The sequence below is a fragment of the Haliaeetus leucocephalus genome, unplaced genomic scaffold, assembly GCF_000737465.1.
Source record: "Haliaeetus leucocephalus isolate CR32 unplaced genomic scaffold, Haliaeetus_leucocephalus-4.0 Scaffold93, whole genome shotgun sequence".
Lineage (NCBI taxonomy): Eukaryota > Metazoa > Chordata > Aves > Accipitriformes > Accipitridae > Haliaeetus > Haliaeetus leucocephalus.
Genome location: NW_010972529.1, coordinates 2,830,727 through 2,847,260, shown reverse-complemented (window position 1 = coordinate 2,847,260; position 16,534 = coordinate 2,830,727). Strand labels below are relative to the sequence as shown.

At 40.7% G+C, this 16,534-nt stretch overlaps 1 protein-coding gene across 3 annotated transcripts in view; it reads right to left on the bottom strand.

Moving 5' to 3' along the window:
• APP (amyloid beta (A4) precursor protein) overlaps positions 1–16,534 on the bottom strand; it is a 232,634-nt gene that overhangs the window by 155,966 nt on the left and 60,134 nt on the right. For all 3 annotated transcript variants that reach the window (XM_010585305.1, XM_010585306.1, XM_010585307.1), the window contains exon 3: positions 1,903–2,032. In XM_010585305.1, coding sequence (XP_010583607.1) covers positions 1,903–2,032 — 130 coding nt within the window. The remainder of the gene's footprint in view (positions 1–1,902; positions 2,033–16,534) is intronic.

Here is a 16,534-nt window from a genome sequence, read left to right as displayed (position 1 = left end):
CCAACTCAACTCACCTAGAAGTCTGGAAAACACACAAAGTAGCAGGTTCCTTCCCGCAGTCAGGATTCATATTACTAGAGGCAGGTCCTTCCCCCGACCAAAAGTCTTGAATTTGGGTTCTCCTTGAACGCTTTTGCTCAGAATAAACTAAACATTCTTACCTACAGTAGTATCAACAATGATATACTGCAGGTCTAGAAACACCTATTTCATATCCATACAAACAAACGTCAGATCTAGAAACTTTACAGTAAAATTTCCCTGATATTTCTTAGTACAGATCTTGCGCACCTGTTTTTTGGCACCTTTGATCATAGTAGTACCATGCTTGTTAGTTACTCTGCAGTCCTATCTTTGTTAAGTTGGCACACTCACTGCCTGGGCATCAGATGGTGTGCTATGTGTTTTACCTATTCTACACAAATGAACAAAAATTCTACAAAGATTGCATATTTTCTGGATTTCTTTCATTATTTATTTCATGGAATAACTAGCCTGAGTTGCTTTCCACACATTTTAGCTGCCTTGGCTTGGTAGAAAAGTGTAGTGGTTTAACCCCAGCCAGCAACTAAGTACCACACAGCCACTTGCTCACTTTGCCCCCACCCAGTGGGATGGGGCAGAGAATCGGGGGGAAAAAAAAAAAAAAGTAAAACTTGTGGGTTGAAATAAGAACAGTTTAATAGGACAGAAAGGAAGAAAATAATAATGATAATAATAATAAAAATGACAATAATAATGAAAGAACTGGAATATACAAAACAAGTGATGCACAATGCAATTGCCCACCACTTGCTGACCAATGCCCAGTTAGTTCCCGAGCAGCGATCTGCCACATACCTGGCCAACTCCCCCCAGTTTATATTCTGGGCATGACATCACATGGTATGGAATATCCCTTTGACCAGTTTGGGTCAGCTGTATCCTGTGCCAACTTCTTGTGCCCCTCCAGCCTTCTCACTGGCTGGGCATGAGAAGCTGAAAAATCCTTGGCTTACTATAAACACTACTTAGCAACAACTGACAACATTGGTGTGTTATCAACATTGTTCTCTACTGAACCCAAAACATAACACTATACCAGCTACTAGGAAGAAAATTAACTCTATCCCAGCCAAAACCAGGACAAAAAGCAAGTTCCAACTCTGAATTCCAGCATTTAAACATGAAACTAGGCAGCCAATTTATCACAATTCAAATGGCAGTGGTAAAGCAACATATTTAAATAGCTCATGGAATAATCTCAAGAAAATGTTACGCCTAGAATGTTAATGAAAACAACAAATTAATACGATTCTGTTTTCTGAACGCTGACAGAAGTAAAGGTTAACAAAATACGAAGGACTGAACCTCCCTTTTAAATTGGTGAATTGATTCAAAACACCAAGGACACAGGAGAGAATAGCAAGCAACTGCTACAAAAATAAAGCTGCAGAAAGAAACAACAGAATTTATATTCTAGCTTTTGCTTGCTTTCAATAAAAACAGATTCCCATTGTCTTTCATAATAAGAGACCAAGTACTACATATTTAAAAAAATAATGGGGGGGGGGGGGGGAGTATTTATTTAAGGAAACGATGGATAGCTTATGAACAAGTAAACTGTGAACTGTGTGAACACATGCATGTCTATATGGGAGGAAAAGAGGGGAGAGAACAGATAATGACAAGTAAGCAGAATCCTGGTTTGCAGTCACTCATGAAAATAGTATTGTGAAGAGCAGGAGTATTTTCTGTCTAGTTAATGCAGTTCCAAAACACTGAACAATTGGACAAAACCCACCTCAGAAAATATGATAATACAAAGATGTAAAAGATAGTTATGTAGATTCTCTATCTTTTTCATGAAGTGACTGAAAATCCAAAGGGCAGAAAAAAAAAGATTGAAACTCAGTCACTCACCCAAACACCTGTAGGGAACCACGATATGCGGGTGACCATTGCACTGCTTCCACCCCTTCTTGCACCAGTTCTGGATTGTAACTGGCTGGTTGGCTTCAACAACATTGGTGATTTGTAATTCAGGGTAGACCTAGTATTAAAAGTATAAAAAAGACAAATGTTATCGCAAGTATGCACGCTGGGTCATGCAATACTGTTACACGTGTTTGTAACATGGGTATCACAATACAATACTCATTTCCCTATCTTCTCCCTTTTCTGCTGTGTAATGTATTTAGTTCATGGTATGAGTATGTACACTTACCTGGAAAGTTGTTCTTTGTTCATCAGTAAGAACATGTGGCTGCCAGCTCATATGATGGTTGTAACAGCTGGCTGTCAAAATATAACTTGGTCAGTTATACTTGCTTAAGCTAAAGATCAGCTAAACAGGTTTCACAATTGACTCAGATACCCTCTCCTCGATGTCTAGGCTATTGCTCCCCTTGCAAAACTCCATATAGTGGGCCTAATCTCCACGCATCTAAAAAATTAATAGCATGCTTTTATGTTTATCTCAATCATTTTAACAAATACCATAATTCTTTCCCACTGCAGTCTACATAGTATTACAGTCTGTTGAATCAGTTACTCATATTTAGGTTTACCGTCACCAATATAAACCTATTTCCAACTTTCCTAAATTGCTGAGATCAAAATCCTACCTGCTCTTAATACTGCAATACACCTCTACACCCACAATCATGCAACTAGCAAACTGGATGACTAATTTATTGGCAAGCAACAACTTTGATCAAGTCACATATGTGGCTTTTTATCTCCCTCAGTCCCTTTATCCCACTCCCCTTTTTTAATTTTGCTGTCAGTAATGGCTTATCTGGCCTCTTTTGCCAGGGACAGGTCTTAGCCACTGACCTTTTGTGCAGACCCACCTCCCAGTCACCTTCTACATGTACATTTCGATTCACTGGGAGCACATTGCCTTGCACTACACTGCGGTTCATGCTGTGAAAGGATTTCAGAGCACGCAAACCGCATTCCTTATGGATAAAACTTAACAGGAAATTTGTTCTCCTGGAGCACACCCAACAGGTGGTTAGTCCATGCCACCAGACTAGAGCTAACCAAAGCAAAGCCTGCAAAGCACGCCCAGCGTGGATGCTCAGCCCCTGTTGCTTCACTTTGCACTCCCAACTGTCATTGCACCACAGTAGTTGCTAACACAGGCTATTGCTCTTCCTTTTGATTTTTCAAATCGGCAATTTATCAGCCCTAATATCAAACTCAGAAGATACTAGTTTTCCTTTGCCTTTCCTCAAGCAATCCTTACCAACTTCTGAATGTCAGATCTGAGGATTTAGGTGGACTAAAAACTACAGTCTACTCATACCTACTAGTGGAAAAGAAAAACAGAAATAGGATCAAGCCTCATGAAAAATAAGTAATTGGCGACAATCCAAAAACACCCTGCAGAAAAGGAACATAATCCCAACTAAAGAGACTTGGTTCAAGATTGGGTGAATTCTGGGAGTCCAAAACCAATGCTTCAAAAACCACCATAAGCACCTCGACAGCCCTGCTGCAAAGGAAAAGGATTCACCTCGATCATGTATCTCACCCAAGCTCACAGCATCCCAGTGGGCCAGTGCCTCCTGGCGTTCCCCTGACTGAAGGTTTAAAATGTAACTGTGGCAAAAGTGAAGCAAGCAGGCTATTTAATTGCAGCTCAAGTAGAAGTTTCTAACTTTAAAAGACGCTAATAAACAACAGTACAGGCTTTTCAGATTTGACATCAGTAGTCTTTGAATGAACATGGCCTGGTCTACAGGCATGGTAATAACAGCAAATAATCAAAGCATGATTGGAAATACTTGGGAAGAACTTCTTACTTTCATTAAGAGACAGGAAGGGGCTACTATAATTGTAAAATTGAACTATATTTACGGCTTAATGCACAAAACAAGGCCAGGTACAATAACAATGCCAAGGAAATGACTACAGAAAGAAACACTACTTGAACAATGCACTTTATGCTAAAGAGATTGAAAATCAACCTGCCCTTCTATTACAAAACAGCATTTTAATCAGATACCTCTTGCTTTAAATAAGCACTTCACAGAAGCCATCTGATATATTTTTGCCAGCTTCAACAGCACCCTCAGAGCTCACTACAACAGATGGTTGAAGTGTGCACAGGGGCTTCAGATGCAACCCTCTATGTTAACCTAGCACATGTGGGCTTTCTTGAAGTGAACCCTTTCTCAACTGAAAACTTAGGAGTGAAAGTTTCCTGCACTCGGAAGATTGTAGCTTTACTTCGTTCTTTTTGTCAGCAGGTCACCAGAGCTGATGGTCATCGTCCACATTACAAATATACCGCCATATTTACACTACTTGCAGAGAGCGGCTCCAGAGGAACTTGCTGCTCCCCCTGTTCCATCAGTGCTTCAAACACTGAACTCTAAACTGAAACAGCAAGGTTGCAAATTCAAGGAAAGCTCCCCTTTCCTCTTCAATCTCTTCATCTTTTCCCTTGGGTCCCCTCAGTTCCACCAAACAGGTGTGCACATGTTCATGCTCTTAACTCTTGTCACAGCACTGCCAAAATGGATTAGGATGTCACGGTGGCAGGGATATTTCATACCTCAATTGCTGTGTATATATGACACCACAAGGCACCATAGCTGCCTCAACAGCTAACAAGCAAGATGCAAGAGAAAGATTTGATTTTCTTTGGACGCTGCCTTTAGCATCGTCATGCTGCACTCTTCCAAGTTCATACATCCGCAGACATCACATCTGAATAATTACAGCCCGTGGTTACGTAATACTGGATGCCATCACAAACCATGCGCTTGATCTAGCACAGTGTCACTGACGCGTTCTTATCGGGGATATTTTAACATTCCTCAGGGTTAAGTGTCACTTGTCACATACAGAGGAAGTAAATGTCTTAAATGAAGACAACTAAAAAAAATTTCACAATGGTTGGACTGGAATGTTAAAAAAGGAAACTAAGAAAAAAACTCAAAGCAATTTACACATCCACAGGAACACGTACACAGCCTTAAAACAATAGAGAATAGGATTCTGATCTGTGAGAATAGAGACACACTTAGTTGCTTTCCTGACGTGAATTTCTAATGAGTAAGAGCGAACTATTACCGTAGAACCTTAGTGAAACAATAAAGTTAGAGGGGAAAAACTTAATATATTATTTTTATTTTGATGTTTCCCAAACCCACCATTTTAACTTCTGGTTAGTATAGTGGACCAAATTCTAAGTAGTTAACAGTATTTGTCAAAAGCACACACGGATGAAGAAATACAAAGAAGCCTCTTCTTCTGTTTCTACATCAGTTACTAAACTCCTAATTTCTTTTGACAGCTCACACAAAGCTCCGTCCACTCTGCACAAGGGAAAACAGGCCTTGAATTTCATTACCAATAGGTTAATGCCAGCAACGTGTATGCGCTGAGGGAAGTTCCCCTCACCAGACTTACATAAGGTATTTGCTCTGAATTGAAGTGGGACCTACTTAGTGGCACAGAAAAATGAGCCTCTTATTTATTTATAGTGTCCCTAGTGAGCACAGCTCATTCTAGAGAGTCAGAGCAAGTAGCTCTAGAAGGTTACAGGAGATCCAAACTTTCAATGTTATCATAACTTGCTGCAGAGTAATTCCTTTAATATATTTTAAAAGAAGTGGTGGAAGAAACAGAGGTCAATGTAACCTAAAAATTTTAACTGGCAATCAAAAATTACAGCTAGATCTTCATTAAAATCTGTTTTCATTACTAAGTTTTCTTATAAATTGACTTCAGAAACAGAAATCTAAAAAGCCTCAGCACTCAGGCTACTCAGAATTTAATGTAATCTTGTTTACATTCATGTTTACCACTACCAAGTCTGATGACACATGGATTTAGGACTAAGATGTAAATGTGCTTAATAAAAGAAAGAGCATTTTGATCTGTCTGCATACAAAGGTGTTGATGATACAATGGTGACAGTGTTACAACAAACTAGTTGAGAATGTGTTACATAACAGGAGATTGGGGATTATTTTGAAACAAATCTGGGAAAAACAAAGATAAAGCAGAGAAAAAACCATTAAAGCAAAGAAGCGGACAGGCCACCACCACAGCCACCCCTCCCGCCTGTGGAAGGAAGATCAGCCAAGAGGCCTTTGGGCATGGCCGGCACAGGCGGGCGCATCCCCAGGCCTCTAACGCACAGGAAGTGCCGGCCGCTCACGTGGGACAGGGAGACCATTTCAGGAAGGGCCGGCTGGGGCAGCGGATGACGGCCCACGTGAGCCATGAGCTCCCCGCAGCATGCTGCGGGCAAGAAGGAGGCACGGCTCCTGGGTGCGTGGCAGAGGTGAGGCCCTTCCTGGGATACCAGGCCCAGCGGCAGGGGCAGCGGTTCAGGAGGACTTGGATGAACTGGAAGGGCTTCAAAGAAGAGTCAAAGAGCAATGACGAGATCATGTATCCTGCACAGAGGAAGCGCTCAACTCCAGGAATAGTCTGTTTAGAAGGCCCAGCCTGGCTGCAGTTTACAACCACTTTCAGAAACTTAAAATTTGTGAACATCTTAATTTATCACACAAATAGCTAAATGAGACTGAGTTGCTGAGTGTTGAGACTGAACAACTGTGACCCCAAGGGTGCTTCTCCAAGTAGCCTACCCACAACTAGAGGTTTCTCTGCTCAAACGGGAAATGCCTACCTAACAAGGATACTGCTACTCAGCCACCGCAATGGTACCTGGAAACATGGCCTGTGAACGATGCTAGCCATCTTTGATGATTGCCCTGATCCACACAGAATCACAGACTGACTGAGGTTGGAAGGGACTTCTGGAGGCTGTCTGGCCCCACTCCCCTGCTCCAGCAGGGCCACCTAGAGCTGGCTGCCCAGGACTGTGTCCAGACACCTTTTGAATATCTCAAGGATGGAGACTCCACAGCCTCTCTGGAGGCCTCTCCTCTGCCAGCGCTCAAATACCAGCATAAAATGCAACTGAAATCTCTGAGAGATTCTTTTTTTTTTAAAATCAATCCCTGATATATGATTATATAAATAGGTTTTTCCACCCAGTCATACATGCTTAGCAGAAGCAAACAAACTCTGTACGTCTTGATGCAATCTTGAAGTAATACTTGAGCATAATCATGTAAGACGTAGTCAGCTCTGATACTAAAAGACATTTGGATTCAAAAGCACAGTATTTCACCTCTTGATATTATTCATTATACCCCTAATCTTCTAGAGTAACTCTGACCATCCAGAATATTGCTTCTTTTATCATATTTTCAAACAGATTTTTGAAAGGTTTACAAGATTAGCTGACGATTAGGAGGTTAGTGGAGCTATTTCAATTTACTTCTGCATTTTTTATTACACAATTAAAATAACAATAACAACAGAAATAAGTATATATAAATCTTGAATACTATCATAATGTATATGATTGGAATTACTGGTACAGATTTATTCTTACTTCTGCTTGAACTTAAGGATCTTTTCCTGTATATTTCAAAAGCAGAATCATCACAGGGAAGAGAACAAGATTCAGTTTCAGAGTAACAAGTGGTCTAAGTATGCTCCATCAATGGAAAACGTTAAACGGAACACACGCACACACCTGCACACACAGACATGTGCATGCAAAAAGAAACAGCATCTTACACTAAAGAATGTAAAGCAAAATCAGGAATTGGTATCTGTTTTTGCCAACAATTTGGAACAGCAGAGAACATGGGCAAAAGGCAAAAAAAAATTGTTTAAAATTAAAGGTGCAAAATAAACACATAATCAATTGCCATTTTTATTTAAACACCTTAGTATTTTTCTCCAAAGTGCATCCCACGTGAGTTTGAATTCTGACTGTTCCAAATCAGAGTTGTGTATTAGTTTAACTGCCACCAAACGCTGTATCAGTCTAAGTGGACACATTTTCTTTTTATCATTTCCTTCTATTCTTTTTCCTTAATCCTTCAGTTCTTTGCTGTACCAACTCATGACATCTTAGCTTAAATTAGATCATACATTTGGTTTCTAGATCTTCCTTTTACTGTAAGCTTCAGCACCTGGCACAGCAAGGCTTTGAAGCCAGCTTGAATTCAAATGTAATGTTCAACTTGCTACTCTCACAACGATAAAAGGCTACTCAGTCGCTCCAAAAGCACGCTATCCAGTCTCTCCACAATGTGCCACTGAAGAACTGGTGCTAAGGCACCCCAGATCTGACAGGTATTTATGAGCTGGCATTCTGCTTGAAATCTGGCTCAGGCAGTCAGTGACAATATGTGTCTTAAAAACTAAATGCAAGACTGACCGCAGAAACGCTAGAAAGGAATTTTAATATAGATAAAAGAAACAAAGAAGAAATTCCTGCTGTAAACAGTCAGAACAAAAATTGGGGTGGTTTTAGCAGTTGCATCTTTAGCAACTTGAATGATTTGGATGCTTTGATGTACTTAAAGAAAGGGGAAGATAACTCAAACTAGGAAACGGTTTGATTACATACAGACTCTCACTGCCTGCTCTCCTGCCCCACCTTCCCCCAAAAAAGGAAAAAAACCAACCAAACAAGTTGGTCTGTGACAAGTTTCCTTCCAGCTGGACCATGCAACTTTGTACACTGAACATTCTATACTTACAAAATCGATGTTACTTTAACATTGAGAATTGTCCACAGAAATTATCAGACAATTTTCTTTTTAAAATTGTAAACAAAAATCACAGATGTGACCCAAGTAACTGTTTACCTCTGTGCTTTAAATGGACAAAGAAAATTTTTTATCACTTCAGTGAAGCAGTCCGCAAACAGTTACTGCAAGCACAAAAGAACGCACAGATTTAATAACCAGTGTTTAGGAAGACTGTGGTCTTAAAATTGCTTATGGAAAACATAAGCAAGCATGCTGTCCTTTGACAGCAAGCATATCTGAAGGGTAGCTAAACAATGCTTCAACTATGAAAAAAGCCTTCAGTTCCAGATTAACAAATTATAGTTGGATCAAAACAATTTCTATTCCTTTCTAGAGTATATCTTTCAATAAATAAATAAAATCCTTTTGAGGATTTTCCCCATCACAGGGCAGAAAGCAACCTACATGTTAAAACCACAGAAAAAAACCAAAAGATCAGCTGCTTCCCAGTATTTTGCATAGATATGTCACTGAAGAGCCATAACAAGCAGACACTGCACTCATTTTCAACCATTTGGCATGTCCACACAGAGGAAGTATACAATAATTATTTCTGTGTGTCTGTGCAGTGTCTCTGCAAGCTTTCCAATCTACGACTTCAGAAGCAGCAATGCTGCAGAGCCCCTGCTGTCCCAGATCAACTGCAGCAGTAGTGGTATCTATCACATGAGCAGCAATGACACAAGCACAGCCAACCCTGAATGAAATGCTCTGTTCTCAGTCTTGCAGTCTGTATCTGGAAAATAGACAGCTATATGCAGATTCAAGCTATAATACATCTCATATCAAAATATTCTAGTTTATTACTGGTTTTTACAACTACTTTTCTACCTTACTATAGAGGGTCTTGGTATACGGTAATTTTGAATCTTCATTGATTAGGATTTAAACTCAGAATTAGGACTTGAGAAGCAGGAATCACCATCCCTTGAACTCCGTTATTTACAAATAAGGAAAAATCAAACATTAAATTGCACACACTTAACACATGCAACTATGGATGCTTATTACCTTTATGCTCCCACTCACTTCAACCAGCTATCCTAATTTTTTGCCTGTTTCTTCAGCAACTGCTGGCCCAAGTTACGATTTTTAACCTTTGATTTCTGTGCACCTTCTCTAGCCTTGATTAGACCTGCAGGCTAAACAGGTGAAACAGCCCCCACTTATAACCATAAAGCACAGTAAACCTCTGGTACATCAGCTCTGCAGTCCTCTTGCGCAGACACGGAGTTGTTAGAGGCACGGGCATAACCCCTGCGCCGAATCACCACACAAGGCAGAGAACAGAAGCTGTGCAAGCTTTAGAAAGATTTTAACACACCAACACAAAACTATGCCATGTGTGGTCAAGTTGACTACTCCAGAGAGCCCCAAAGGTCCAAAATCTGCCAACAGCAGCTGCTGTGTTTCACAAGAGATGAATTGTATACTGCTCATGCTGGCAATCTCCCAACCACCACATCCTCGTCTCTTCCACTTTTCCTCTTGCATGTTTACGCGGAGTTGCCTAACGCAGGCCTGAAGCTCTCCCTGTGGCAGCCCCCTGGCCGGGAACCATCACCTCTCCAGTCCAGCACGCTCCCATGGTCAGCAGTAACACCTTTCCTTCTCTGCCACATCTCTGCTGCTTCAGCTATACCATGTCATGCCTGACCAAGCTCAGCCACTCACCCCTGCCTTTCTCAACCACGCAGGCACTTCTACACACAAAAGCAAAGCTACAGGGCTAGTTGGCATCCCAACTTTTCCTGTCGTTCTCTGTAACCCAAGCAACTCCTTCACTTGCTCAAAGAGAATTATGAAAGGAGAGTCAAACCCAGCACCAGCTGCATTGGCGCAGTTTCCAAATTCACTCTCATGGGCCAACCTGAGAAAGAGCAAGGCAACCAAGAAGGAACAGCTCTGCCCCTGTACCACAAGTCCCACCGGTATCTGCTGCTGCAACTTAATCAGCATAACATCTTAAGTATTTGCACTAATTTCCAGCTGCCACTTGGGAAGAGAGAACCCTTTTAACCCCGCAGTTTAAAAGAACACAGAAGTAATCAATTCTTAAAAGCAAAACCACACCCAATTACTTAGTGGAAATAAATAATCCCAGGCTGAGTGTCTTCCAAACTAGGCAGAGAATAATTTCTTTTAATGCAACCCTGAGGACAAGTTTCCAAAGACATAATACTTCTTATCTTCAGCCACATCACCTAGCATCCATCCATAACATCCTTCAGTTTTTAATGGCTGCAGCCTCACTAGCTACCTGAGTCAACCCTCAGCCTAATCTAGGAGTTTCACATATTGCTCTTAAAACTATTTCTTAGGACCTGCATGACAAATCCTCCTCCTCCTCCCTTCCAACATCTCAGCTGCTTCGCTATTACAAACAGAGCTGTTGTTCAGGAGTTTCCTGCCATGAAACTCATCTACTATTTCCACTCCTTTCACCCCAACTCTTGCTTTTCCAATTTACTCATCCTGGCATCCTGTTAGTTCCCATTTCCAATCTGTCTGCCCACACTGCAACTCTTAAGTCCCATGCTGAGAGGCAAATGCTCTGTCCTCTTCTCCTAAGCATCTTTTAAACCTCTTCATTTTTTCCTTCAGTCATGCAAAGCCAGCATACATTTCAACAGTCAAACTAGTTTCCTTCATTACTGATCCTTTCCTGTGGAAAAGAAAAACCAAAAAAAACCAGGTTGGTGTGCGAGATGATTAAACTTTATCCACAGACGGGGGGAGGAGATAGGGGCAGAGAGGGAGAAGAGATCAAGATGTTGCTGCAGTTACACTCCTGGCCGTGAGAGCATGCACTCACTGCACTTCTCTGTGAGCAGGGTATATACAAAATCCTGGTATAGTATCCCAAGTGCTTTTGGTATTGAGAGTGGTAGAAACATGAGCTGGTTTTAGCACAGTGGCCAGTTGTGTTGGTTTGCCCATACAAAGCTTCGTATGTACACGATCTCTTCTCTTTAAAATCCCTAACGTGCTTTTATCTGGAATTCCATGGTAGACTGCCACTTACCTTGTAATCAAAGCATTCAGAAAAACTGCTAGATGTGAGGTAGCCTGCTCAACCCTAATTCACACACAGGGCTCCGTGCATTAACGCAGACTTAATTGAACACTTGCACACTGGCTTTCTCTGAGTGCTTTCCTCTGCACATGGGAAAGGCAGAAGCCTGTGGAAGCAGAAATAAGGCTGCATGGTCAACCACATTCTCCTCACTGCCTTTCAAGTCCTTGATTTTATAACACAAATAAGTTTGCATGCACTAAGAAAACCAAACCAAAAATCTTAGCCCTGCCAGGCAAATTCTGTTTACCACATCAGGTCTCTAAAGTCTCTCCTGTGTAATTATGGAGGATATCCAGCTGCTCATGCTGTAAAACCTCAGAGTAAACAGGGTTGGACTTACAATCTCTTCTCAGCTGCTTCCCTGACCACCTTAAGCACTTACTGGTTTAAATGCAACAAGCACTTCTATTTCTCTGTAGGCAGAAATTTTTATTCACAGAGAGGCAGCAAAGTCCACCTTCCCGTGCCACCGTAAGCCATTCATAGTTTTACTCTGCTCAAGTACAAACACAGAAGATCAGACTACATCCGCCTGTCACTCTACAGCATCGCCAGAAGCAATTAACAGTTTTGGCTTTGGGGGGGGTGGGGGGGGGGGTTGCCTTTTTTGTGTGTTTGTGTTTTTTTAAATTAAATTTCTGCAGGAATAAGCTTAAGTATTAGAGCAGGGAGACAGAATAATACCTAATCAAGTTAACAGGTTTTTTTTGTCTCAGAGTAACATATAATGTACAAACGATAAGGACTGCTGTCCTCCCAAGAGGGGAAAAAACAGGCAGACAGAAGTAGTTTGGGGGGGTCGGGGGGGGCAAATCTCCTCCTTTATGCATGATACAAGATTTCATCCACCCCATTCCCTCTTTAAGGGTTGCCTGAAGCACTGTGTCACCATATGAAGGAAGGTGGGACACTGTAAGCTGCTAGACAGCCTGGGTCTAGTTTAGTTCTAGATTCTCCTGCAGGCTGCCATCCCTCCGACACCACACGTCAGTGGAAAGAAGGCAAGGCATAGTGCTCTCCTGGTAGTAGCCCATCCCTTGATCACATCAATATACAAAATGTCAATGATCTGTGTAAGGCAACTAATCCACAAGGAGAGTGTTTAAACAACACTGTGTTGGCTACAGTACCAGCATCCAAAGGACCGCAGTAAAGGCTCAGCTACCAGACATGGATCTTCAGGAGCAGTCCTTAGTCAGACTACTCTTTTAAAAAAGCAAACATTAAAAGAAAAAAAAAACCCAAAACTAAAAACCAAAAACAAACAAACAACCCCCACAAAACAACCAACCAAACAACAAAGTCTGACCTTTCTTTTTGTTGTTTTGTCATGATGGAGACGAAACACTGTATTTCATCTCAAGCATGATGCATTTCACAAAGAGCTGGCAGGGAAAGAACCAGATCTTGTGCCAGCAGTTTCTGCCCAAAGATGGGGTACTGTTCTGAAGGCATGAAATGAAGCAATTTGATAGCTTTGTAAAAATCGCTACATGTGGAAAGTTACCATTTCCTTTTCCTCAGGTTTTGAGAAAGAAATCATCAATATAAATGGACTATGATACATATTTTAAATCATCAAATTACCTACCTGAACTAGTTTCACAAGCTTCACCTAAAGAAACCTTCCACCCTTCTGCCAAATAGGAACATATGTGACTGTAACTGAGTCATTAGTTATGTTTGTTGAGTAGATCACAGTATAAAACATATCTAAGCAGTAGCATAAAATCTACAAAAATATACTTGAACAAATATAGTTGTTCTCTATTCAACTATTTCCAAGTTCCACTGCTTATGAAATGACCTACTTTATGTCAAAGTTGTCCTCAGGGCCATGCAAGAACTGTCACAAAGTAACAGGCTTGGGAACTCATTTTTAATAATCTAATCAATTTATGCATTCTTGAGTTTACTGTGGAACTAGCCAAAGGGTAATTTATTAATCTAAGAGCCTAGATTCCATTGTATGCATGTCCCAAGAGACAAACATGGCTGTGATTTCCCTTTTCATGAAATCAACTTCAGGCTCTTAGTACCAAGAATGTGAAGTGGTAATATAAGGTCATATTCTAAACGCTGGTTGTACTCCATCATCCAGAATACAAGAAAACCATGCATAGTTTAGTCTTGTAGTGAAAGGGATACAAAAATGTCTGGGAAATCTGCAAGTTAGAAACAGACTACCTGATGTTCTAAAATACTACTCGACCTTAAAAAAAAAAAAAAATTAGAAGTTGAACATGAACAAAGCTATAGAGAGCATTTCTGCAAAAAACATTCAGATCAGTAACATTTCTTGTCTGAGAATAGCACAGGAATGTGCATTCAGTGTTTGATATTTCCATGTTTTGGTCCTTTAAAAGAGGATACCTACAGCAATTACCTAAGTAGCTCTAAGATGACACTGCATTTTTTTTCTTTTAAATCAAGCAGCAATGTTTTTTAGTAATTTTTGTTCTTGTGCATGAGATATACATTATATAGACTATAGCTTTAAAATACAAACATAATATTTAGTGTCAAAGAGGATAAAAGTTTCCTTCCTAAAGAAATCACATCTTTCTTCACAAATATTTACAGATTTGTGGTTTTCTCCAAGTTCTTTCTCACAACATTTTGTCCAGAGTAATCAGAACTGCCTCACCACTGTCTCACACAGATACAGCTATCCTGCCTGCAAACTGCTCTCTTAGGACAGTAACCTGGAGAATACATAACTGAAGATAAATCAGGCATTTCTTACTTCCATTACTAATATTAACTATATCTCAGATTAAATGAAGTTCATCGTCAAAGCTCATCTATAGATACTGTCACTAAGCATTTTCTGAAGTCCTATCTACTCAAGGGGAACTGCAATTTGGAGCCACTACCAAGACAGAAGTTCATTTAGTCTTTCACGTTTCACATGTGTCTGTGTTTCAAATAAGGGGCTCCATAAAATAACAGTGCTCCAAAACACAGACCATAAATTCCAGCACTCACTCTGAAAATTGAATAAGCTGAACAAATATACTTTAGCCTGATTAGACCCACATGGACTTACTCAGGATTTCATTTTACTTGCATTATAATTTAATCTGAAATAATATTCAAATGCAGAAAACCCTTATGATACAAATGTTTGTACAAAGATATGCCTCCTGCACCCCCTAAAAAAATTCACTGAGAAATAAACTATTGGAAATGTTTCACAAATTTGGACACTACACTTCAGGAGATCAGAAAACTTCCACAAAACTTTCACTTGCTTCATGTATTCAGCTTTGAAGTAAGGATATTTTCAAAGAACCATTTTTTTCAGCTTTTTTTTTTTCTTCTTCTTCTTTCCTCCTTCCCCCCCCTTCAATTACTGCTGTCTTTTGTGAACTCCCACATAACCAGCTTCTTTTGAGTCACGGAAAAAAGAAAAACAAAAAAACCCCAATAAACCAAGGAAACGCTCAGTTTCTAAAACAAGAAAGTATATTAAAAAGCTGAATGCATTTTCACAATTCTTTTACAAAGCAATGGAGAACTTTGTAAACGAAGAATAAAATGATGCATTATAAACATTGTTGAGACTTTTGCTTCACATTTCCATGTTGGGAAAAGGGGCAGGGGGCAGCCAGTAAAGGGCAGTGAGTGTGCCAGGCAATGGAGGCCTCAGCAGGTCACACAAAGCTGCTGAGGAAGCAGCTCGTACCTACATGGAGCAAATTCTGCTTTATGTGGAACAGGATCTACTGCTCATGTCTTTGATAACACTCACAAAGCATTACTGAAATCTAATGTCCAATAGGATATTAAGAAATCTTCATTAATTATTACAAGTATTATGGCTCCCCAGATGACTTAGAATTCACTTCTCATAAATTGCACTTACTGTTTCTCTAGTTCTGCTTCATGACATTTCAAATCCCCAGGGCAACGGCAGAAGAGAAGGGTATGGAGAGGTCTGTAACGACTGCCACCTGCAAATGTCTTTGCAACAGAGCTTGGAAATTTGTCCAAGAAAGATGTAAAAATTCTGGCTTTTTTTAGAAAACTAGTTGGCACCTTCATTTCCAGTTGCTAAATTGGACTGAAAACTAAACTAATCCCAATTTTCTGCTAAATACTGTACCTGCTAAAGAAATAAGCCATCATCCTGAACCCATGAATGATGTCCATGTGGGTATTTAACAGGAGGACCTCCCAGCCACCTCCCCTTTTGAGAACAAGGGCTTTCAGCCAACAATCCTTCAGAGGAAGCTGTGCCCTGGAGACCATGGGTGACTGCCAGTTTGAAAGCAAAGTGAGAAATGAAGTGGGCATCATCATCTGTGCTTTACCATAAAGCGAAGCCCTACTGTCCTTTTTCTACAACAGACTTCCAAGTCTGCCGGACTGCACACACACACGCACACGAGCACAATGCCTATAGTGGCAGACTGAGTTAGCCCTGGGTCTGAAACAGAAGTACACGTGCAGTGTCTGAGGGCAATTCAGCTGCATAACACTCTGTTTGCACTCTTTTTTAGTAAAATCATAACATCTTATTACTGCTTTTTCAGAGCAAAACCCCACATAGCAGAAAATCCCCCTCTGTTGCTGCATTACTGCAGCCAACCCACTTGGCTTCGTTTATTTTCCAGCAGTGAGAGCACATGAGGTCGAGCTCACAGCCCCTCAGACCTACACGCCACCACTGCACATTCGCAGCAAGCCCCGCTAGTCACAGGCTTGAAGTTGTTGACACACCACAGGACAGGTTAGGGGCCAAAGCTTTTGAGTAATTTTTTCACTTACAGGTAATGAAAATTGCTGCAGAGCTGGCTACTGAACCTTGTAGACATGAGGAGGAGAA